Here is a 24,084-nt window from a genome sequence, read left to right on the forward strand (position 1 = left end):
AAGTCAACAAAAATTTTCTGATTTAAGTGACTCTTCAACTCATTTTTAGTGCTACAATATTTATTCTCAATTTCATCATTCTCTCCATTGTTTTTAAAAAACTTTTGGTACAACCCCCATTCCCTACATAGAATCTTATACCACAATAAAAGATTTGCCATTAATGTAGTCCTTGGAAAGACTGGACCTGAGAAAAGGGTATGGCCTGAACTTGAATGAAAAAGGGGCTGCTGAAGAGAAAAGATGTAAGGATTATAAGGGAGTGGAATATGTCATGGAAAATAAGGAAATCATTCTCTATGACACCCTTGTAAATAATACACCCTGGTTTTAAAACTCAATCTTAAAGCACAAACTAAGTCACTTTGCTAATTTATTTTACTGTAGCCACAGATGAAGTTTTTAAAGACTAGGTAGGAACATAAAGGAAATTAGTACAAAAAATTAAAATAGAAAAAAAATCAGGTTTCTAAAACACAAAGTAGTGTGAGTAGCCAGTATCTTCTTTCCATTTATTCTTTCACTTCTTTGTGACCATAGGTGTGTCTGACGCTGACAGCCAAGCGCATGGCAAGGAAGAACTGTCTGGTAAAAAACCTGGAGGCAGTGGAGACCCTGGGCTCCACCTCTACCATCTGCTCTGACAAGACAGGCACCCTCACCCAGAACCGCATGACTGTTGCCCACTTATGGTTCGATAAGACCATCTATAAGGCTGACACGAGTGAAGAACAGATTGGTGACTAGTGGCATTGGTGGGCCAAGAGTGAAAGGATGTGGGGAAATGTGATGAGTGAGCTGAGAGGGAATGGTGAGTCCAAAGAAAAGACACCTGGAAAGTGAGGGAGAGATGGAAGGTGTGTAGGAAAGATGTCTCTGTGAAGTTTTGAGGTACAGAACAGGATGAAACTCCCTGCTTTAAACTCTCTTCTCCCCTGCTCATGGTTTATTCTTTCTCCCTAGGGAAAACATTTGCCAAGAGCTCTGATACTTGGTTTATCCTGGCTGGAATCGCTGGCCTCTGCAACCGGGCTGAATTTAAGGCTGCTCAGGAGACCCTTCCCATAGCTAAGGTGTCAGGCCTAAGGGGGTAGAGGGTACCTCACTGTCCAGGGCATAACTAACTCTCTCCCAAAAAACTATCTTTCCTGGTGCTCAGTGATTTCTCCAGGCACCCTCTCCCACTCTGCCCCTCTCCTTGTTCCATGGGCTTATATACAAAACCCCATTCTGCCAGCGGGCAACAGCAGGGGATGCTTCTGAGTCAGCCCTTCTCAAGTTCATCGAGCAGTACTACAGCTCTGTGAAGGAGATGAGAGAGAAGAACCCCAAGGTGGCAGAGATCCCCTTTAATTCTACCAACAAGTACCAGGTACAAAACCAACAAAGGTAGGAGAATGGTTGTTGGGGGGGTCATCTTTTGGTAAAATGGGAGCTTTGTGGCCAACTTCACCTCTAAGCAGAAGGATAGAGACAGTGGATAACCAGCATCCCAACTAGGAAGAAAGCTCACCTCAAGAGAAGGTGACAAATAGGTACAGGGGGGAGCAGGTGATAAAAGGAGAGGCATTTGGTCCTAGAGAGAGCTCAAGACTACACCACTTGTGAAGAGAGCAAGTCATAAAAGGCTCTTTTATGGCTGGTTGGTGAAAGTTACATTATAGTCCCTGTAGCTGTTAGGAGGCATCTTTGTCATTACTGCAAAACTAGCCACTGCAGAATAAGGCTAGATTTACATGACATTTCCTAGATGCTCCTCATTTCTTAGTCATCAATTTTCCTTTTGATTCCATGCCTGCAATTCTAGCAGCTGCCATCAAGCAGGAGATCAGGGGTCTCCAGAGTGTTTGTGAACAGGAAGCACAATATTTTTCTCCCACATGAGAATCCTAGCACAATTTGAAGAGACAGTTATGGTGGAAAGTTGGGAGTGGTAGCATTGACGTGACCTCAACTCTACCAACTAAGGTTCAAGTTCTATGGGACAATTGTGATTTGCTCAGGGGAATGGGCTTCTCTGAGTGCATGCACTACTTGTAAAGGTCAGACACTCAGATGCAGTAACAAAGAAGAAATGAGACTCCCAAAAGCCAGTTTTGTTTTTTATCTTAAAAAACACATAGTAGTCAGTAGCAACCCAAGTTGCCTATCAATAGAAAACTGTATAAAAAAGTTGTGGTACAAAATAAAGTTGTGGTACATATATACAATGGAGTATTACTTGGCAAAAAAAGAGAGAGAGAGAGAGAATGAAATCTTACCACTTGTGACAGCATGGATGGACTTAGAGGGTATTATGCTAAATAAAATAAATCAGTCAGAGAAAGACAAACACTATGTAATTTCACTTATATGTGGAGTCTAAAAAATAAAATAAACAAACAAAATTAAAACAGGACTCATAGGTACAGAAAAAAGACGTATGGTTGCCGGAAAGGAGGGGGCTTAAGGGGCTGGGTAAAAAGGTGAAAGGATTTAGAAGTACAAGTTGGTAGTTACAAAGCAGTCAAAGCATAAGGAATATAGTCAATAATATTGAAATAACTGTGTATGGTGCCAAGTGGGTACTGGAAACATTGGGGATAACGCTTTGTAAAGTATATAATTGTCTAACTACTATGATGTACACCTGAAACTAATAGAAAATAACATTTTTAGCCCTGGCTGGCGTAGCTCAGTGGATTGAGTGCGGGCTGTGAACCAAAGTATCGCAGGTTTGATTCCCAGCCAGGGTACATGCCTGGGTTGCAGGCTATAACCCCCAGCAACTGCACATTGATGTTTCTCTCTCTCTATCTCCTTCCCTTCCCTCTCTAAAAATAAATAAATAAAATCTTAAAAAAAAATTAAGTTGTTTAAAAAAAAGAAAATAACATTTTTAAAATGGTAAAAATAAGAGCAGAAATTAGTGTATGAACATTTTTAATCATAAGAAAATATTTAGAATAATTTTATGACAATATGTGTGCAAACTTAAATAAAATAAAAATTTCCTGAAAAAAAAAAACACATAGTGCTCATGTCCACAGCACATATACTAAAATTAGAACAATATGGAGAAGATAGCATGGCCCCTGGATAACATGCATAATTGTTCCATATTTTTATGTTTGAAAGTTGCTTAAGAGTTTTCATCACTAAAAAATTTGTAACTGAAAATAATAAAATAACAAAAGCTTTATAGATTTTTAAAAGCCCAATCACCTATATTTTCACATTGAACACTGAATAAGTAAGAGTTAAAGAAATAGATCCATAGATTTTTTTGTTTCAATTGGCTTTTAGTTTGTGTAATAAGATAGGTCACCTAGGCCCAAACCACAAAGGTATTTCTACTTTTTTCTGATATTTAGTGGTCTCACTAACCAGACAGGAATTTTGTGCTAGACAGGGCCCAATTAAAGCCTTTGACCAGAAAGAATTAGGTACCTCTCCCTCTAAATGATTAAAAATAAGAGCAAAGTATAGTTATTACATTTGTTGGGATGTCCAACAAAATAGCAAATTTACCCAAAGTTGTTATTACTTTAAAAGTTATTACTTTTTCTGAACTATGGAATATTAAGTTCAAACAGCAAGATCCTCTTCTGTGGTGCCTCCAGTGTGCTCAGCTACCCTTGCTTGGGCTTGCTTAGAGGAGGCTCCAGAAAACCCCTCTTGCCAGCTTGCTCTTAGGGTAGTTAGAAGCTCTAGTCTGCAAGAGATCTCTTAGCCTTCTGGTCTTTTGCAAAATTTGGTCCTTTTTCCCCTCTGAGATGAAAATGAAAGAAAGAAGTTTCTCTCTTCTGGTATTTCCAGATTTTTCCCATTTTTTTCCTGTAATTTTCTATCAAGATGTGATTTTTCTGTGACCAAGTTAATAGTTTATGTACGCCTTTCTCTCATCTCTAACAATCTCCAATCAATTGTCTACAAATACGTATTAGGCACTCAGAAATTAAGCTTTACAAAACTTTACAAGCTTCTGCTTTAAAAAGTTAAGGTTTTTCTTCTTAACTGCTTAAGCATATTCTGAATATAACTGAACACTTTTTGAAAGTTTCTAATGAAATGGTTTTGACCACTTTACACACACAGGTTGCCCATCTTGCTTATCCTTCAAGCAGTGTGGTCTGGGCTTTACTGTACCAGCTTATTTCCTTTCTTTATTTATTTTTATTAAAAAAATTTATTATACATTATTTTTGTTGTATTTTTTCCATTACCATTTATCCCCACCATATCCTTTTCTGCCTCTATCCACTCTCCACTCCCCACCCCCAACAATCCAGCTCATTTCCTTTCAATGTGCTAATTTTGTTACCCAACAGGCCATGCAGCAGAAATTTCCTGTGGATCATAAAAGGAGCTCCACAGATAGTTCCTCTTCACAGATCAGAGATCAAAGAAAAATGCAAAACCTAAGTTGACCTTATTTCTCTTTCCTCCTCGTGTGTTGTCTCCTCAGGTTTCCTTTATGAAAATGCCCTTCCCTCTCACCCGGGCCACCAGTTAGCCCTGACTCACATTCAACCCAGACCCCCTACCTGCGCCATCCAGACTCTCTGAAACAAGGGACTTCTCATGAATTTAGGAGAGAGTAGAGAGGGGGCTAGAAAGGCTAACCAATTTCTGAAATGTACTTTGGAGTTTTTAACTTTTTTTTTCAAATATTAACTATCATAAAAACTCAATGAAGTAGGCAATGCATATCCTTTTACATTTCATCAAAGGCACTAAGGTTCTGAGAAGTCAAATGGATTGACCTGAGGCCATGAAGCATTCCAGCTGTCTCTAGACACAGGTCTTTGGGTTCTAAGCTTTCTCTCCTGCCCACTCTGCAAGGTTTATCAGCCTCACCCTTTCTGCTCTATAGCCATCCAGGCAGAGAGAAAGCAGAAAAAGTGAGTGCACCTGCTTCTGCCCTCAGCTTCTAGTGGGGCTGAGAAGATGGGGATTTATGTGCAAATAGTGCCAGCCTGAGGCTCTTGGAAAAGAAAGGGGACTGACCATGAGTCCAATTTGACTGGAGGGAGGGGGCTGCCTTGGGGTTCTGGCACAAAGGAAATGGAGGGGTATGAAACAGATTGCCTGTCTGTTTTATCCTCAAAAACCTTTCCCTTGCTTTTTTACCCTGACCCTACTCTCTCTCTTGTTCCACTAGTGCTTTCTTTCTTCTCCCTAGATGTCCATCCACCTTCGGGAAGACAGCTCGCAGGACCACGTGCTGATGATGAAGGGGGCTCCTGAGAGGATCTTGGAGTTTTGCTCTAGTTACATGCTGAATGGGCATGAATACCCAATTGATGACGAAATGAAAGAAGCCTTCCAAAATGCCTACTTAGAGCTGGGAGGTCTGGGGGAACGCGTGCTAGGTAAGGGAGCTGCTGGAGAAGCCTTTGCAAGAATGACATCAAAGTGGTTCTGATTTATGGGGTGAAAAATCTAGGATGTTGGGGTGAGTGGGATAGGGATATAGATAATGAAGTGACTATTGGTCCCTTCTGTTCTGTCTCTCTCCAGGGTTCTGTTTCTTGAATCTTCCTAAAACTTTCTCCAAGGGATTCAAGTTTAATACAGATAAAATCAATTTCCCTATGAATAACCTTTGTTTTGTGGGGCTCATATCCATGATTGACCCTCCCCGAGCTGCAGTGCCTGATGCTGTGGGCAAGTGTCGCAATGCAGGGATTAAGGTAAATCCTTCACCACCCCAGAAGCCCCACCTGTCACAAATTGGAACAATAGAAAACCTTGTGTACAGTTAGTTCTTAATAATCTTGGTTTAATTGATTTTGAAACTGCTGAATGGTCAGTGTTTGTGCGGCCTGTGACTACCAGAACCAATAAGTAGAGACAAGGATTGAATGTTTATAGCGCCTTATTCAGAAGACCAGCAATCTGAGAAAGATGGCAGGTTCTGTATCTTGAAGGATCATCTTACATCTCAAGCTGACCTTTTTTATAAGAAGGGATAGGTAAAGGGTTTGGAATTCAGGGAAAAAATTAATCAGATAAAAGCTGCAGTCTGGATATTTCCCTAGCATGCCTTCACCTGATGGCTGGAGACTCTTAATCTGCATCCTGGTTGGTGGACATTCTTTCCCTGAAGCACAATGGCTCAGATACCATCTTAATTGCTTGCATTCTCCTGGGGCACAAAGACCAAATTGCCTGTGGGTCTTCTGGAGTCAGAGTAGGTCGGGTCATAATTCCAGTTCCTGGATTAATAGCTTTCTAAATGCATTAATCACCAAGCCTTTTTTTAAAAGTATATTTTATTGATTATGCTATTATAGTTTTCCCATTATATTTTCCCCTTTATCCCCCTCTACCCTGCACCCCCATCCCTCCAGCATTCCCTCCACTCAGTACATGTCCATGGGTCATACATATAAGTTTTTTACTTTTCTGTTTCCTATACTTTTTTAACCTCCCCTCATCTATTTTGTACCTACCAATTATGCTTCTTATTCCCCATAACTTTTCCCCCATTCTCCCTCCTCCTCTTCCCCAGTTATAGCCCTCCATGTGATCTCCATTTCTGTGATTTTGTTCCTCTTCTAGGCCTTTGCTTAGTTTGCTTTTTTGTCTTTTAGTTCAGTTGTTGATAGTTGTGAATTTGTTATCATTTTACTGCTCATAGTTTTGATCTTTTTCTTTTTCTTAGGTAAGTCCTTTTAACATTTCATATAATAAGGGCTTGGTGATGATGAATTCCATTAACTTGACTTTATCTGGAAAGAATTTTATCTGCCCTTCCATTCTAAATGATAGCTTTGCTGGATAGAGTAATCTTGGATGTAGGTCCTCGCCTTTCATGACTTTGAATACTTCTTTCCAGCCCCTTCTTGTTTGCAAGGTTTCTTTTGAGAAATCAGCTGATAATCTTATGGGAACTCCTTTGTAGGTAACTGTCTCCTTTTCTCTTGCTGCTTTTAAGATTTTCTCCTTATCCTTAATCTTAGGTAATAGAATTATGATGTGCCTTGGTGTGTGCTTCCTTGGGTCCAACTTCTCTGAGCTTCCTGGACTTTCTGGAAGTCTATATCCTTCACCAGATTGGGGAAGTTCTCCTTCATTATTTTTTCAAATAAGTTTTCAATTTCTTGCTCTTCCTCTTCTCCTTCTGGCATTCCTATGATTTTGGATTTTGGAACATTTAAAGTTGTCCCAGGGGTTCCTAATCCTCTCCTATTTTTTTTGAATTCTTGTTTCTTCATTCTGTCCTGGTTGAATGTTTATTTCTTCCTTCTGTTCTAAATCATTGATTTCAGTCCTAGTTTCCTTCCCTTCATTGTTGGTTCCCTGTATATTTTTCTTTATTTCATGTTGTACAGCTTTCACTTTTTCCTCTGTTTTGCAGCCATTCTCAACCATTTCTGTGAGCATCCTGATTACCAGTGTTTTGAATTCTGCAACTGATAGGTTGGCTACCTCCTTGTTACTTGGTTCTTTTTCTGGAGTTCTCATCTGTTCTTTCATTTGGACCTTTCTTTGTCTTGGCACACTTGTGGGGCACCTGTTGTGTTGTAAAGGGCAGAGCCTTAGGCATTCTCCAGGGTGGGACAACCCATTTCACAATGTTTTGGCGCATGTGGGGGAGGGGACCGAGAGATAACAATGATGCTTTCTCAGCTCTCACTCAGCTTTCAAGTCACTTCCCCCACAACCCACAAGCAAACTGGGCCCTTCTAGTGGTGATTCTTACGTGGGTTTGCATATGTTCTAGGACCCCATGGGTCCCTCCAATGGACTCTCCTGTGGAAAGGAGTTTCTCCCACCACTGCAACCCCTACAGGTTTTTATAGCCAGAGGTTTTGAGACTTTATTTTCCCGTGCTGGAACCATGGTTTACATGATCTGTCTCACTCCCAAGTTGTTCCTCCCCCTATATATGCACATGAATATGGGACTGCCTGGTCCACCACCTGCTACCTCGCCTACCTGGTTCACCAGCCACCACCTTGCCAAGCATCTTCTCTGCCCCAGCTGCTTATCTCTGCCCCTGCTACCAGTCTGGATGAATGTTTCTTCTTTAACTCCTTGGTTGTCAGACTTCCATGCAGCTCAATCTTCTGGCAGTTCCAGTTGTTTTTATTTTCAGTTGGTTGTCCTTCTGGTTTTGTGAGGAAACAAAGCTTATTTACCTACATCACCAAGCCTATTAACTATAACTTAAAAATAAAAATGTTTAACTCTTGAGTTGCCCCCATCATTTTCTGTTTTTAGTCCTAAGAGACTAATAGTAAGTGTCCTCTATAGTCAAACTCCTGTCACATTAGAATTATCAAGGGAACTTTAAAAATCTTCTGCCTGAGCCACATCCCAGATCTATTACATTAGAAACTCTCAGGATGAGACACAGGCATCTGCAAACTTTTCTAGAGGTTCCAATGTGCAGAGAAGTTTGAGAACCAGTGTCCTAGGGCAGTGCCTCTCAAACTAATGTGCATGTGATATTGACACCTTCTCTGCTCCTACCTGCTATGCTGGATCCTAGATTTGGGGGAAGGCAGGTTATAATGGGGGGAGGGCATTAGAGGTATTTAAGGAGAGCTAGATGCTATTTGCTAGAGCTGGCTTTATCTTAGATCTTTAACTGTTGGCAGTTTGTCTGCGGGCAGCCTGGGCCATGTTAAGCTCAATAATTGGTCACCAGAGTGGGAACCAAGGAATGGATGTAGGGAATTATTTTGAGTGGATTCTGTAATTACTACAAGATGTTTGGGGTGATTTTAGCTCTTTGCAAAGATGGCATTATAATAACACATCTACAATAACACATCTAAAGGACAACTAAGTTATCCTGATATTCTCCTATGGTTCTATAAGCTAGCATATCATAATCAAATAAGTGGAGAAGGGAAGGACTTAATTTGAATTTTCAAGCTTTGAAGTGGGTGTTTAGAATGAGGAATAATATTATGGATGTGGTCTAAAATTGATCTCCTCTGCGAATTTGTGGATTTCTTTTGCAAGGAATAAGAAGTAACAACTGTACGCACTAGTAGGGAGGCCCAAACAGGAGGTGAAGGGATGATTTTAGCCTGGATGTCATCACAGCCTGAGATAGAAGGAGCCTGTAATAGTCTGAGGAGAGCTGCAGGGAAGCCTCCAGTTGGCAGCCAAAGCAGAAAGTCTCCTGCTTTCTGGACCTGTCCTTAATCTGGGCATAATTTATTATTTCTTCTGGACCCTAAGCTGACTGAAATTTGGCAGACTTGGTGAGGAACTTTGAATCATTCTTTTCCTGATCGGGAAGTGAAAGACTTACCATGACAAAATGTAATGGACACATGGAGGTTGTCCCACGAGTCACAAGGCTCACTCCATACTATGTTTGGAGGGTCCATGTCAGGGTGCACTTCATGATGTGTTTGTGGATGCACAACTGATGAACATGACAAGGCTGCTGGAAGAGGGCTGATAACATCTGCATGGCAGCAAAGTTTTTACAAGAAATGATTGTGGTACTGGTGTTTCTCAAGCCATGTGCTCAGGTCTTTGGAATAAATGTGGTTTTTAAAAAACTAAACTAATATTTTCTCGTTGTATTTGCCATTACCTGAGCCTCTCAGTAGTATGAAACTACTTGACTCGTGCTATGAACTTGGCCTCCTCTAAGAACTGCAGTCAAGCAGTGAGGGCTTATAGTCACATTGTCAACACTGGAATGATTCAGGTAGATCCAGTCTTGGGGAAGAGGGTACAAAGGAACAAGAAGGCAGCTTACAGGACTGTGTGGGAACATCAGAGGTATAGTCAGCACAAAGAAGTTAGAAATGAAATTCCTTTAGTACTCAACAAATTCCAGAAACTGCTAGATGCCCTTTACCTCAAAGGGAGCCATTCTCTGTAGAACTGTGCTCCTATTGTCTGAGTGCCTCTCAACCCTCTGTGAAACTGTGTCCTAGGAACTCACTCTTGGGGTGACTAATTTTGTGTTTCTATTTTTCCAGCCTGGCATGGAGGTGGTACTGCCAGGAACTACTAAAGAACAATCCATTTGAGTGGTCAAACTGGGCTAGGTACTAGGGATGTAACCAGACAATACCATGTTTGTCCTATAGGTCCCAGATTACTATTGATGAGCTACTGGGAAGCTCAGGGTGCTGTAAGCCTGAAAGGCATCACTGAGGGCTCAGTCTGACCCACATCTGGAATCTCCTAATCTTCTGTGTAGTTCCCTCCCAGATCCTCAGCAGTTACCTCACATCCCACAGGCCAAGCATGCTCCACAAATGAACCAGAGTACTTGAAATCAGCGGTGTGGGTAACAGCTTGTAGTGCAACTTCCTCAGTCTCTGGAATCTCAGCATAGTCACACTTTGCTATCTTCTCCCAGCCAGCCAGGGGTGTCACTCCGGAATGATGAAGGCTCATACAAAAACTCCTCCAAGGCTTATTCTATGCTCTGAAAGTAAATAGACTAACCTTTCCAGGATCTCTGTTCCCAAAAGCAGTTGGATAGTTTCAGCAGTCTGATAGTTTCCTTCTCATTCCCTTCAGTACCCAATTCCCTGAAAAATTGGGTACTTGGGAACCATGGGCAGTGGTTCCCAGGAAGCAATCATTCCATCATTCCTTTATTTCACATTTGTTTGTTGATGGATTACTATATGTTAGGCATTGTTCTAAGGCAGTAAACTTAACCAGAAGTCATAGATGTGGCCCCACTCTCACAGAGCTCTCACCAGTGGGAAAGAAAGAAGTATAAGCAATCATAATACAGAAAGTAGAGAATGCTGTGGAAGAACACAGCATGGACACCTGATCTTTGGAAAGGAATGGGACTAGGGCTGGTAACATGTATGCAAAAATGGGTTGGGATTTAGGGGTATGAGGAAGCAGTGGGGAAAAAGAGGGGAAAAGCAAGGATCAAAATGGACCTGGACCTAGGTGAAATTTTGCTCAGCAGATAGATTGTTCCAGACATTCCTTTATTGCCACTTGTTCATAAAAACACCATATGTTGGTGTTTTTATCTTTAAGCTTAAAGAAGCAGAATAACTTCTAAAACAATTAAATGAAATTCTGAATATAACAATAAACCTAAATCTCAGATTTGTTCCTGGAAAACTTAGAACCCAGATTGCCCTGTTTTACATTCTGATGGCCCTGACCCACCTCCAAGGGTTGAAGTACAAGGTCTTGGGAATGAGCTACTAAAAGCTCTGTTCAATGAAAGCAATAATCCAATAGTTCTCAGAGAGAAAAGTATGTGACTCAAGAACTCTCTGAAGAAAATTCTACTCCTCTGCCCTCCCTTCCCGACCTAGGTGATTATGGTAACAGGGGATCATCCTATTACAGCCAAGGCCATTGCCAGGGGTGTGGGCATCATCTCAGAAGGTGCTAAGATAGAAGAGGACATTACTGCCCAGCTCAAAGTCCCTAACAGCCAGATCAATAACAGGTGAGACCCAAAAAGAACTCAGGTCTGCCATTTTTCCTCTATCATCAGCCTGCCACACTCAGATTCCACTTACTAAAGTTCTTGAAGCATCCTTTGATAGTTAAGATGTGCAAGGTTTACATAGCATAAAATAAAATGTAATAGGAAAATGGCCAAGTAGGTTTTCAGAGACATGGAACAAAGAAAGGCAGAGAAAAGGGAGGAGTCATTGGAAAAGTCGAGGAAGGGATGGAATGTGTCAGTCTGGGGACTGTGAATGATTGGGGACAAGTGAAGAAATTGGGTTGAAAGGAAAAACAGGGAGCTTATAGTAATGGTTGGTTAGGGGGCACCTGGTGAATTCTCAACACACTGAACTAACCTTTTCAAATTCCTTTTACTCAGGGAAGTCAAAGCCATTGTAGTGCATGGCTCAGAACTGAAGGATCTAAGCTCAGAACAGCTGGATAATATCCTTCAAAGCCACAGAGAGATTGTATTTGCTCGGACCTCCCCTCAGCAGAAGCTCATCATTGTAGAAGGATGTCAGAGGCTGGTAAGGGAGATCAAAGAGCCTTGGAAAATCTGTCAGAAATCACAGTGTAGCCCTGGCCTAAACCAAGCAGAGGAATGTATGCTGGGCTAGAGAAGACTCCAGAGAGCATCTCATCATGAGCCCCAGAGATGGGTACCAGTTTGGAGGATCTCTGAGAGTTTTAATATCTCAGGAGGAGCAGAAGAAGGAAGGGCAAATAGGCCTAAGTAGGCCAAAAAACAAGGGATGATGAAATCAAACTTACTTTTGGGACTGGTCTTGAATCTAACGGTAATTATTTCAGTCCCTCTGTGCTTCTCCTAGGGAGCCATCGTGGCAGTGACAGGTGATGGCGTGAATGACTCCCCAGCACTGAAGAAGGCGGACATCGGCATTGCCATGGGCATTGCTGGTTCTGATGTCTCTAAGGAGGCAGCTGACATGATCCTGCTGGATGACAACTTTGCCTCTATTGTCACAGGCGTGGAAGAGGGTGAGGAAGCAGAGCTGGGACTTGAATCCCAGACTCAGGTGGGAAATGGTGTGCAGTACTCTCATGCCTTGATGATCCCGTGAAGACTGGGGGAAATCACTGTAAGACAAAAATTTGCAAATTGAGATTCAGCTGGTACTTAGAACATCACTATCCGGAGCACTTTTTTAATAGATTAAAGTCCAGATTATTTGGGGTAACTGGGACTCCCTAAATTGTATCTTTTTTCTTCTCTCATGGAAATTCAAGCAGGTCTGCAGTAAGTTCTAAGACATAACATTACCCCTGGTGCTACTTCATACTCCATAATCTAAGAAGGGCCCCCCAGGAATTTGTTCCCTGAAAATGATGTTGACATATCAAGATCAGCTAGAGCCTGATTTATAAATTGATTGCATGAATGAGCCAAAATTATTACACCCTTTTGCAGAGAATTCTGAATACAACACCCATTGGTAAACAGGAGAATTCCTGAATTCTGCATCCCAAGCTCCCTGCTTTCTGCCTATAGCTATTTTATTAAAACCTATACAATTCACATAATAGTAATAGTATATCATCTCATTGTGACCTCATATGATCCAGACACTGCTCAGTATTTTGTATCCACTCAATTCAATGCATTTTTTGAGCACCAACTATGTACCAGGTACTATTCTATATGTTGGGGATGCAAGAGTGGGAAATAAAACAACATGTTGTTTAATTGCTAGTGGAACAAGACAGCCAATAAAGTAAATTGCATAGGATATTTAGAAGAGGATAAGTGCAATGGAAAAAATAAAGCAGGGAGTGCAGGGAGAGATTACATTTCCTGAAAGAGTCATCAGGGAAGGAATCGAGCCATCATGCAAGGCAGGAAGAATGAAGATCACAGCCAGTTATGGCTGAAAATGGGATTAGAATCCAAGCCCAAGTTCCTTCCATTTTAGCCTTAATCTTGGCTTCTTTGTTGGCATTTATAAACATCTCTAAGTATTAACTGGGCCCAACCCTATTTAATTTTCAGAGATCAGATGACATTAGCCATGTTGAATATAAGAACAGATATGGCATGCTAATAAATCCTGGCTCTAATTAAGAGTCACACAATTTAGACACAACACTGGGACCCCAGAGGCCTAGGACCTCCAGACCATTTCACGGATCATGATACTGCCTTGTTAGTGTTGTCTCTGTCTGGGAGCTGGTTTGTGGGAGTTGCATCCTCTCTATGCTTCTCACGGAAGTTTAACCATTCTTCCCAGGCCGCCTCATCTTTGACAACCTGAAGAAATCTATTGCATACACCCTGACCAGTAACATCCCAGAGATTACCCCCTTCCTGCTCTTCATCATCCTCAGCATCCCCCTGCCTCTAGGCACCATAACCATCCTCTGCATTGACCTGGGCACTGATATGGTAAGGGCCAAACTGGGACCCAGCTCGTGTTACTCCTGTGAGATGGACTGAGTAGTAAGAAGGATCTGTGTCTAAGAACAGAGACAGAGCTTGAGTTACTTTGAGTTCTCCCTCTATTCTTCAGGTACCCGCTATCTCCTTGGCTTATGAGTCAGCTGAAAGTGACATAATGAAGAGGGCTCCACGAAATCCAAAGACTGATAATCTTGTGAACCACCGTCTCATTGGCATGGCCTATGGACAAATTGGTGCGGTCAGAGGAATGCGGGGGCTGGTGAAGGGAGTGGGGAGTGGTTGCACCTGTCTAGTCATTGGAGCAACCTTGGATTGGAAGTCAGGGAGATATTTCATTAACAACAAACTGTGTTAGGCCCTGGGAACATAATGAACCATTGATCTGTGATGTGCCCTTGACATAAAGTCCAGTCAGGAAGGAACAAACATACATAAAATGATAACATCTTTCCAAATGCTAAATAATGAGTATAGATAGGAGTACAAAAGCAGGCAGGCTCACCAATCATGAGGATTTTCAGAAGCCCTTGTGGAGGAAACAGGACTTAAACCTGATATTGAAAGATAGGGCTTAGACTATCCAATGTATGGTTAACTGTAGGGGCCAAGAAGAGAGGAGAAATTCACATGGTCTGGTTGTTGAAGAGTGAGTAAACCAGTTTAATCTTCATAAAGAAATAGTGGAAAATAAGGCTATAGACAACTGGGCCATTTTTTAAATACATTTGAGAGTCATTAGATATCTTTGTTCTTGAGTTGCCAGGTGTAGTTAGGGTGTTTGAGGGAATAGAATGAAGGATGGACAGGGGTGAGATTGAGGACAGGGGAAACTATCCCAATATCCAGAGGAGGAAATACATAGGAAAAGCACATATTTAGGAGCAGGCCTTTGTCTGAATCCCAATTTCACCGCTTACTACCTGCATGACCCTGGACAATGACGAAATCTTTTTTATGTGCTTCAGTTTTCCCACTTACCAGATGTGAATAACATAGTTTAGACTTGTCATGAGTACAAATGTCCGTGGGTATCTACACAATGCACAGCTCTGTAGTTAGTAGGCTATTGCTGTGGAGCAAGCTTGGGAAACAGAGGTTTTGACTGAGGGAGAGGCAAGAGTCAGATGGAAAAGAGGTAAGGAGAGGAGAGGACTTGATGAGTATCCTTCTGTCAGAAGAAATGGAAACAGAGTCCAGTACTCACTCACTGGGGAGAAGGAAGAAATTCCCTCTTAGGTCTTTTCAGATGTTAAGATAACATAATTGAAAGATGACTCTGAGTTAGAGCTTAGGAATAAACATCAGAACTTGGAGGCCAGTACTACAGAAATGATGGGATCAGATCATTGCTAAAAGAGTTTTCAGCATTACAGCCAAAAATACACCAACCCAGCTAGAAGCAGGCGCCAATGACCGCCTCTTCCAAGATCTGTCTTTTGAAGTCTTTCTCTGAACCATGTTCCTCTGTTCTGTGACTCTACCACTCATAGGGGTGATTCAAGCTTTGGCTGGATTCTTTACCTACTTTGTAATCCTTGCTGAAAATGGTTTTAAGCCTCTTGATCTGCTGGGCATCCGCCTCAACTGGGAAAACAGGTACCTCAATGATCTGGAGGACAGCTATGGACAGCAGTGGGTGAGTATAAAGGGTAGGGTAGTAGACAGTGCCTAGTAAAGAAGTGACAAGGAAGAGTGGGTTCAGCAAATTTTTGAGGAGTGGGAGAAAAGAGGAAGCAGACAGAGTTGATGCCTTATCTCCGGTCCTATATGAGCATTCTAACATTTCACCTCAATCTCCAATCATGTCAGCAATTTTTCTTCTCTTTGTATACAATGATTTCCTTTGTTTTCATTCCTACTGTCTGTTATCTGTCCTTACCTTTCTGTATCTTTTGGCTTCCTTGAACCTGGAAGTCTTCTTTGTCATGTCAACTTCTGGGGTCTGATTTCTGTTTTTCTACCATCATTGCCTAGAAATGGGTGCTGGGTCCCCTCTCTCCTGTTATGCTCTCTCCCTCAATGGGAGTTCAAATAATATTTTAAATCCCAAAACCTATTTTCTTTGTATATTCCTTCCTTGCTTTTCCAAAAGTTTTTTTTTTTAATTTTAAAGAGAGAGACATGGATTTGTTGTTCCCCTCATTTATGCATTCATTAGTTGACATTGGTATGTGCTCCACCTAGGGATTTAACCCACAACCTTGATGTATTGGGATGGCACTCTAACCAACTGAGCTACCTGGCCATGGATCATTCTGAACTTTTTAAACCTATAGGATGCTTCTCTGTAGTAGTCTTTTCTAACACTCAAGAAGAATGATAACCAAACCGGAGGCCTCTAGCCAACATTGTGTATTTAAGAATTTTAGTAAGTAGTCCTAGTTGATGTGACTCAGTGGATTGAGCATCAGCCTATGAACCAGAAGTTTTCTGGCTCAATTCTCTGTCAGGGCACATGCCTGGGTTGCAGGCCAGGTCTCCAGTTGTGGACATGCAAGAGGTAACCAGTTGATGTTTCTCTCTCTCTCTTCCCCCCTCCCTCCCCTCTCTTTAAAAATAAATAAATAAAATCTTAAAAAATAAAAAAAAGAATTTTAGTAAGTATGCTTTTTTTGTGTCTGTGAATACCTATCCCAAGTTCTAAGACAGTGAGAGATGTAACACAAGTTATTGCTAGAATCTTAATACCATAAAGAACACAAAGGCTACTGTCATCATTCTGTAAATGAGGAAAGTAAGTCTGGAAAGATTTAGTGACTTGCTCAAAGTTCCACTGTGAATCCTAGAAGAACTAGACTAGAATTTTGGGCTGATTCATGCCCAGCACTTCACCACTTCACCATAGTGCTTCCAACCAAGTGAATTAAAGGTTTCTCAAAAGCATGTTAAAATCTAGAGTGTTGGAAAGATGCTCCTCATACACATTTGACTTCTAGCTGGGCCTCATGAGGCCATCAGATGTCAATGTTCCCAGCTGCCAACACTGCTCCAGGGTCCAGTGACACCCTGAGACCTCATTGTCCATATCACCTCAATACTCTCTCTTGTTAGTGGTTTTTTTTCAATCCCCACCCAAGGATATGTTTATTGATTTTATAGAGAAGAAAGGAGAGAGGAAAGTATTGATGTAAGAGAAACATTGATTTGTTGCCTCCCATACACACCCCAACTAGGGATCAAACCCACAACCAAGAGATGTGCCCTAACCAGGAATTGAATCCACAACCTTTAGGTATACAGGACACTGTTCCAACCAACTGAGCCACTGGCAAGGGTGGCCTTGTTAGTTTTATATCTTGATACCATCTCCCTGCTGCCAAGATGCAGTTTGACATATATTCATTTATAATGAATTAAAGGTAATTAAAATTAATTTGAAGTAATATCAAATTACATCAAAGATATCATGAGGTATTGCAAAACAGGTTCAGAATAATTGTTCTGATCATAAACTCCAGAAAGGCAGGGTCTGTGTCTCTTCCACAGCTGTGACATTCAGATAACTGAGTATAGAGCTACCCACCCTGGAAGGACTCTACATACTATTAGCAGCAAAGATAGATCCTTACCTTCTAAATATTTCTCACCAATAATTCCATTGATCACCACTTATTCACTCATTTAGCAAGTATTTCTTGAGCATATTCTGTGTACCAGGAACTATTTTGGCTATGGGGATATAGTAGTGAACAAAAATGCCCAAATTACTGCTCTTGTGGAGTTCAAATTCTAGTTAAAGACGGGTGGTAGGAGGGGGAAACAGATAATAACCAAATATAGAATATATTGGGTCAGGTGGTGTTGGAATTGAGATCTGAGAGTCAGTGTGATGGGAAGGTAAAAATAATGGTCAGAGAAAAAGGAATGATTGAAATTGAAATTACAAAGATATTGGAAAGACACTATCTGGAGTTTAACCATGGGAGCAGGCAGTCCAGATGGGAAGTGAAGGACAGCAACACCGCTAGATGAAAAGGAAACCAAGGAACCATGAGAACTGCGTATTGGAAGGATCATCAACATAGATATTTAAATCTCTGAAAAGGAGGACAGTAGCATTGTTGAGTGACAGTGAGTCAGTAGCTAAAATCAAGTGATGAAGGGAGTGACTCGGGTGTCAGTAGCTGAATGCAGTGAAGGACAATGGTGATAAGATCTAATACACACTAAGGAGCTGATTGGTCTTTCTTAGTTCAATAGTTGGCTCATTGATTTTCAGCCTTTGTTTTCTAATTTATTTAAGTTTCTATATTTTCCTCCATGTATAACTGACCACATTCCATGATATGTAGTATCTAATTATTATTCAGTCCTAGCCCTATGTATTTTCAAATTCTTTAATGTAAAAGTTATTTATAAACATGTTTTATTTTTTTAAAACACAGGCTTTTTCTCCAGTCTAATTTAGATGCACCTCTTTTGTGTTCCCACAACTCTCTGTGATTTCTCTCTTACAACCTACCTATTTTCTCACATAACATATTTATCTTTCCCACTAGACCCTAAGTTTCTTACATGTAGAGTGTGAATAAAAAAGAATGAATGAACCCTGGCTGGGTGGCTCAGTTGGTTGGAGTATTGTACCATACACCAAAAGGTTGCAGGTCAATTCCAGGTCAGGGAACATACTTAGGCTGTGGGTTCCATCCTGGGTTGGGACACATAAGAAAGCAACCTATCAATGTTTCTCCCTGATGTTACTCACTCACTCACTCTCTCCCTCTCTCCCCTTCCTCCCTCCCTTTTTCCCTTCCTCTTTCTCCCTTCCTCTTTCTCCAGATATCAATGACCATAGGTTTTATTCCTTTTTTTGAGAGAGAGGGAAAGAGAAAGAGAAGGAGAGAAACATCAGTGTGTGGTTGCCTCTTACATGCCCCTACCTGGGGCCTGGCCTAGAACCCAGGCATGTGTCCTGACTGGGAATCAAACTGGTGACCCTTTGGTTCGCAGGCCGGCACTCAATCCACGGAACCACACCAGCCAGGGCCTTGGGTGAGGATTTTTTTAAAAAGAATGAATGAATGGAAGAATGCTGTCTCCTATTTGGTACAACTCTTCAGGCATTCCTCTCTCCTCTGCATTCAGATTCTCCTCTGGCCCAACATTCCTTTCTGAACTATTTCCTCTGATTCTGCTTTTCTCTTGAAGTTCACCTTCTTCTCTTAAACCACCCTTCTTACTAACTTAGTAATTAATGAGTCAAACTATGTGCCATTCACCAAACTGAGCATGGGAGGGGGACACAAAGATAAGACATGTCTTATAACTAATTCAGTCAGGTAAGGAAAACATATAAACAACTCATAATAATGTGACATGAAAAGTGCTAAGAGAGATACAAGCAAAGTGCAGTGGGAGTCAAAAGACCTAACTCAGCCTTAGAGTCTGGGAAGGCAAGAGACATGTGTCTGAATCCCTTCTGACACTGTCAGTCTTCTCCGCAGACTTTTGAGCAACGGAAGGTGGTAGAGTTCACCTGCCAAACGGCCTTCTTTGTCAGCATCGTGGTCGTGCAGTGGTCTGACCTCATTATCTGCAAGACCCGCCGCAACTCAGTCTTCCAGCAGGGCATGAAGTGAGCCCCCCCAAAGAGCCCTAGTCCTCTCCCAAACCTGCAGTAAAGGGCTGCACCATGGTGCCTACCTCTCCCTCCCTGTCTCCAACACACTCTGAAACATAAACACTTTTTTCCTAGAAACAAAATCCTAATATTTGGCCTCCTGGAAGAGACATTACTGGCTGCTTTTCTGTCCTACACTCCAGGCATGGACGTGGCCCTGCGAATGTACCCACTCAAGTGAGTAAGGGAGGGGTGCAAGTAGGGGAAACTCAGGAGCCGGGGAATATGTGCTTGAACAGGGAAGGTCCAGCTGAGGGTCACCTCCATAAGCAAGGTATACTCAGTGGTATGAGAACTGTCTGTGCTCAGACAAATGCTTCTTATTTAGGGAGGGATTAGAGACTATGCCAAGTGATCATAACCCACTAGACATGCAAATTCACATATTTACCATGATTTCCAGAGTTGCATCTTTTTCTTTTTATGATGATGTGTGGTTGGCTGTCCAAGGATACATATGCTCAGAGCTGAGGTAATTATAAAATTAGCCCAATATGTGGGGCTAATTCTGTTATACTTATGCAAATATGTTTTAATGTACATCTACATGAATGGATATACTAAAAGTCTAATTGATTGTTAGCTTGTTTTGTTCCTTCGAGTCCCGTGTTTTGTTTTTCACATTAGCATATGCTTGTGAAAAAAAATTCTATTTAAAATGCTTACAGAGATAAAAAAGCAAAACTCCCATTCCACTCCACTCGCACTCACCTCCCCACTTGCACAGGTAACCTCTGTTAATTATTAGTGTATATTTTACAACTTATTTTTATGCATTTACATAGTTTGCTCACTTTTCTGTCCCTTGCAGTGTTATACACAATGCTTTGTATACTGTAGTTGCTCAATTAATATTTAATAAAAGAGATTGTCATTGCCTTTAATACTGACAATCCTGGGTTTGAATCTCTTTTTTTAAAATTTTCTAATTAAAGTTGGCATATCATATTATTAGTTTAGGTGTACAACATAGTGATTCAACATTTATATACCTTACAAAGCAATTATTATAGTCAGTCTAGTAGTCATCTGTCACTGTACATAGTTATCCAGGTTTGAATTTCAACTCTATGGTGTTTTATTCTGGGGACTGTGGACAACTTCTTAACCCTTATGAGCCCAAGCTTCATCTGCAAAGTATCAGTAATACAAACCATGCAGACTGTTGTGAGAATTAACATGTAGAAATGCATATAATGCACCAAGCCTGGGGCTTAGGTCATGGTGGGTGCTTTGTTAAAAGTAACTCTGTTATTGTTGCTATTAATGCTAATATATAAGTAATAATAAGTGCAGTTGAGCATTACCTGTGCTCCCAAACACTCTGTATATACCTTGACCATAAAACTTATTGAGATTTTTATTGTGTGCTTCTCTATCCTCTTTTGCTTAATTGTTGAACTCCTTGAGATCAAAGACCATTATGTCATACTTTTCATTTCCCCAGGACCTAATATGAACACAAAATAGAAATGTGACAATTATTGTTGAATGAATGGGTATGTGTATAACTGTATTTGTGTGTATGCGTTTATGTGTGTGTGAGGGAGGAAACTTGACCCAGGCCTGTGCTGTCCAATACAGTAGCAACTATTCTTATAAGACTATTGAACTCTTGAAACATGGCTAGTGAGATGGAGAAATGAAATTTGTAATTTTTTAAAAAGATGTTATTTACTTATTTTTAGAGAGAGGGGGAGGGAAAGAGAAAGAGGGAGAGAAACATTAATGTGTGGTCCCTCTATCACGCCCCCTACTGGGGACCTGGCCTGCAACCCAGGCATGTGCCCTGACTGAGAATCCAACCAGCTACCCCTTGGTTCAGAGACTGTGCTCAATCCACTGAGCTACACCAGCCAAGGCCCTGAATTCATAATTTTATTTAGTTTTAGTAAATTTAAAGTTAAAAACTAAAGCAGTATCAAATATTTCCTATTACATAAAACTTTACTATTTTGGGCCCTGGCTGGCATAGCTCAGTGGATTGAGCGTGGGCTGGGAACCAAAGTGTCCCAGGTTCGATTCCCAGCCAGGGTACATTCCTGGGTTGCAGGCCAGAACCACCAGCAACCGCACATTGATGTTTCTCTCTCTCTCTCTCTCTCTCTCTCTCTCTCCCTCCCTTCCCTCTCTAAAAATAAAATAAATAAAATCTTTAAAAAAAAAACTTTACTGTTTTGGTTGGACTACATTTTCCTTTAACCATTGAAAATTTAGTGTCTGATTTGCGAAGTACTGTGAGTATAAAAGACTCAACTAGATTTTGAAGATTTAGGATTAAAAGGAGAATAAAATATCTTATTAATAATTGATATTAATTACATTTGAAATGATAATATTTTGGATACATTCAGTTAAGTAAAAATATATTATTAAAATTAATTGCTTCTTTTTACTTATTTTAATGTGGCTACTAAAGAATATTAAATTTCATATGTGTCCCATAACACATTTCATTCAGACAGCACTGGTCTAGGCCACCTCTGTCAACCAAGAGAACAAATGTGGTCCTGCTTCAACCCTTCTTCACAGTCCATCTTCCTGGTCTCTAATTATAAAAGAGGTTCAGAAAGAAAAATTTCTCCATCGTTGCAACATGGAATTGTATATTCCCTGGAAAAACATACCCACATGTCTAGTCTCAGATAGACCTCTTCTGCTTGGATAACCTCCCCTTGATGGGTACATGTCCTTGAGTACCTAGTAAGTGAAGGGGGCCTCCCTTAGCAACTCTATAAAGTTGGTAGATAATCTCCATGAACACTATCTGTACTGCTGATGTGGCATTTAACCTCTTCTCCCTCATCACCAGACTCTGACCTCCTCAGACCCTATACTCAATGTTTGTACTCTGTTCTCTGCATCTGCCTTTCTCTGACGCCTCTGTCTCCTGCCACATAAACAACTCTTGCTTTCTACAGGATATTTTGGTGGCTCTGTGCCACTCCCTACAGCCTTCTTATCTTTATCTATGATGAAATAAGAAAATTCACCATTCGGCGTCATCCTGGCGGTGAGGCTCCCTGCACCCCACTCTGACTGAGTGGTCTCCATCCTCCTAACTAGCTATCCCATCCCACCTTGTTCCTCCAGTACAATTGCCCTCTTTCCCCTTTACTGCCTGGGCTGTGCATAGACCCTGGTTCTTCAGTCCTTGATTCCCCCATCTTGCTCTTTCCAATCCTCTGTCCCGAGTTCCACTCTCAGGCCTTTCACCTGGTCTTTACTTACCTTTCTGCTCCTCTCTCCTTTCTGCTTCCCCATTGCCTTCCCAAATTCACTCTGGTGTCTTCTTTTCCACAGGCTGGCTGGAAAGTGAGACCTACTATTAAACTCAGCAGAGGAAGAGCTTCACATGACATGGGAGTGTCCTGAGAGCCTGCAGGGGGGGATTAGGGATTATGAGTTTGGCACAACATCTGAGTTGGGACAGAGAGATGCTGGGATGAATCACCTTGGATAAAAGAGACAGACAATCCTGGGTCTGGATTGAGGGGCACCATGGGTAGGAATTAGAGTGAATTGAGTGAGGGTAATGAAGTCCTGTTTGTGTCTGATTGGAGCCTAGCCAAGAGGGGCCTTGTCCTATTGAATCAGTAGCCAGATTAGAGAGTAAATGTTCAAACATCTCTCATCTGGCTGGATATGTTGCATCTGATTTTTGGGAGAAGGGAGATTTCTGTGATGCTTATTCTAGATCTTCATGGCAGCTGGATAGGAAAAGTCAGGGACCCAGTTGAGGCTGGGAGCAGATCAGAATCAAGCATCATCATCCCTTGAGGACAATCCCAATGTTAAAGTAACTCCCCAACCCAAAGGAAAGCAAAGACAAGTCCAGCTGGAATCAGAGAAATGGGAGAGGGGGAGAAAAGAATAGCAGAGCCACACCTTACGAGGTGACCACAGCACACACATTCAGTACTGGCAGGTGGATTCAACTAGCTCCCACTTCACTTTCTTATATCAGCTTATAGAACCAGAGTTTTAGTGCTAGAAGAGACCTTACTTCATCAATGAAGAACCTGAGGTCCAGGGAGGTTAAATGACTTGAGCAGGGTCACATGGTGAATGGTGAATGTGGGGCTTCCATCCGTCCTCTGAGGAAGACATTGGTAATCCCTCTCCTCCACCTCATTTTCTCTGCTGTTGTCTTGAAATAGAGGCTGAAACAACAGTTTCTGGATCCCTATAGACTTTACTGTAGGCCAAGCACCCTGCCCCCTCATTCTCCTGGCTCCACAAAGAGTGATGGACATTCCTAAAATCCTGGTCTCTGAGCCTGGGGCCACAAACTTTGCTGTCTTTCTGGTAAGCGAGGAGTCTCCAGGGAGCCTTTCTCTCCTGCCTGGCTCTTCCTTCCTCTTCACCCATTCACTGGCTCTGCTTTGTGAGTTGGTCCACTTTGGCCTGTGGGTCAGTTCATTTTCAGGCTTCTTTTGGAGGAAAGGATTATCTGTGCCCTAAAGCATACTGAACAAGAGAGAAATGCTAAGGAAAGTTGGGGGGAAGTCATAGACTGTCACCAAAAACAAAGTAAATGTGTTTAGTAACTGTGTACTATGCCTCCAGTGGGACAATTCATACAACAAATGTATTCTCACCACTCCACCATGTTTTATAAATGAGGAAACCAAGGTTTTTC

General features: G+C 41.5%; 1 protein-coding gene and 1 pseudogene across 1 annotated transcript in view; both read left to right on the forward strand.

Annotated features, from left to right (window-relative positions):
* LOC114511839 (sodium/potassium-transporting ATPase subunit alpha-4) overlaps positions 1-23,323 on the forward strand; it is a 33,156-nt gene extending 9,833 nt beyond the window's left edge. The window contains exons 8-22 of the mRNA XM_028530613.2: positions 541-739; positions 964-1,073; positions 1,238-1,372; positions 5,165-5,354; positions 5,503-5,675; positions 11,262-11,398; positions 11,783-11,933; positions 12,237-12,405; positions 13,653-13,807; positions 13,932-14,055; positions 15,313-15,458; positions 19,267-19,397; positions 19,518-19,619; positions 22,364-22,455; positions 22,746-23,323. Of these exons, the coding sequence (XP_028386414.2) occupies positions 541-739; positions 964-1,073; positions 1,238-1,372; positions 5,165-5,354; positions 5,503-5,675; positions 11,262-11,398; positions 11,783-11,933; positions 12,237-12,405; positions 13,653-13,807; positions 13,932-14,055; positions 15,313-15,458; positions 19,267-19,397; positions 19,518-19,619; positions 22,364-22,455; positions 22,746-22,774 (2,043 nt within the window). The 3' untranslated portion in view covers positions 22,775-23,323. The remainder of the gene's footprint in view (positions 1-540; positions 740-963; positions 1,074-1,237; positions 1,373-5,164; positions 5,355-5,502; positions 5,676-11,261; positions 11,399-11,782; positions 11,934-12,236; positions 12,406-13,652; positions 13,808-13,931; positions 14,056-15,312; positions 15,459-19,266; positions 19,398-19,517; positions 19,620-22,363; positions 22,456-22,745) is intronic.
* LOC114512198 lies at positions 3,014-3,106 on the forward strand (annotated as a pseudogene).
* Positions 23,324-24,084: the final 761 nt, after the last annotated feature.

Source organism: Phyllostomus discolor, chromosome 14 (genome assembly GCF_004126475.2).
Source record: "Phyllostomus discolor isolate MPI-MPIP mPhyDis1 chromosome 14, mPhyDis1.pri.v3, whole genome shotgun sequence".
NCBI lineage: Eukaryota > Metazoa > Chordata > Mammalia > Chiroptera > Phyllostomidae > Phyllostomus > Phyllostomus discolor.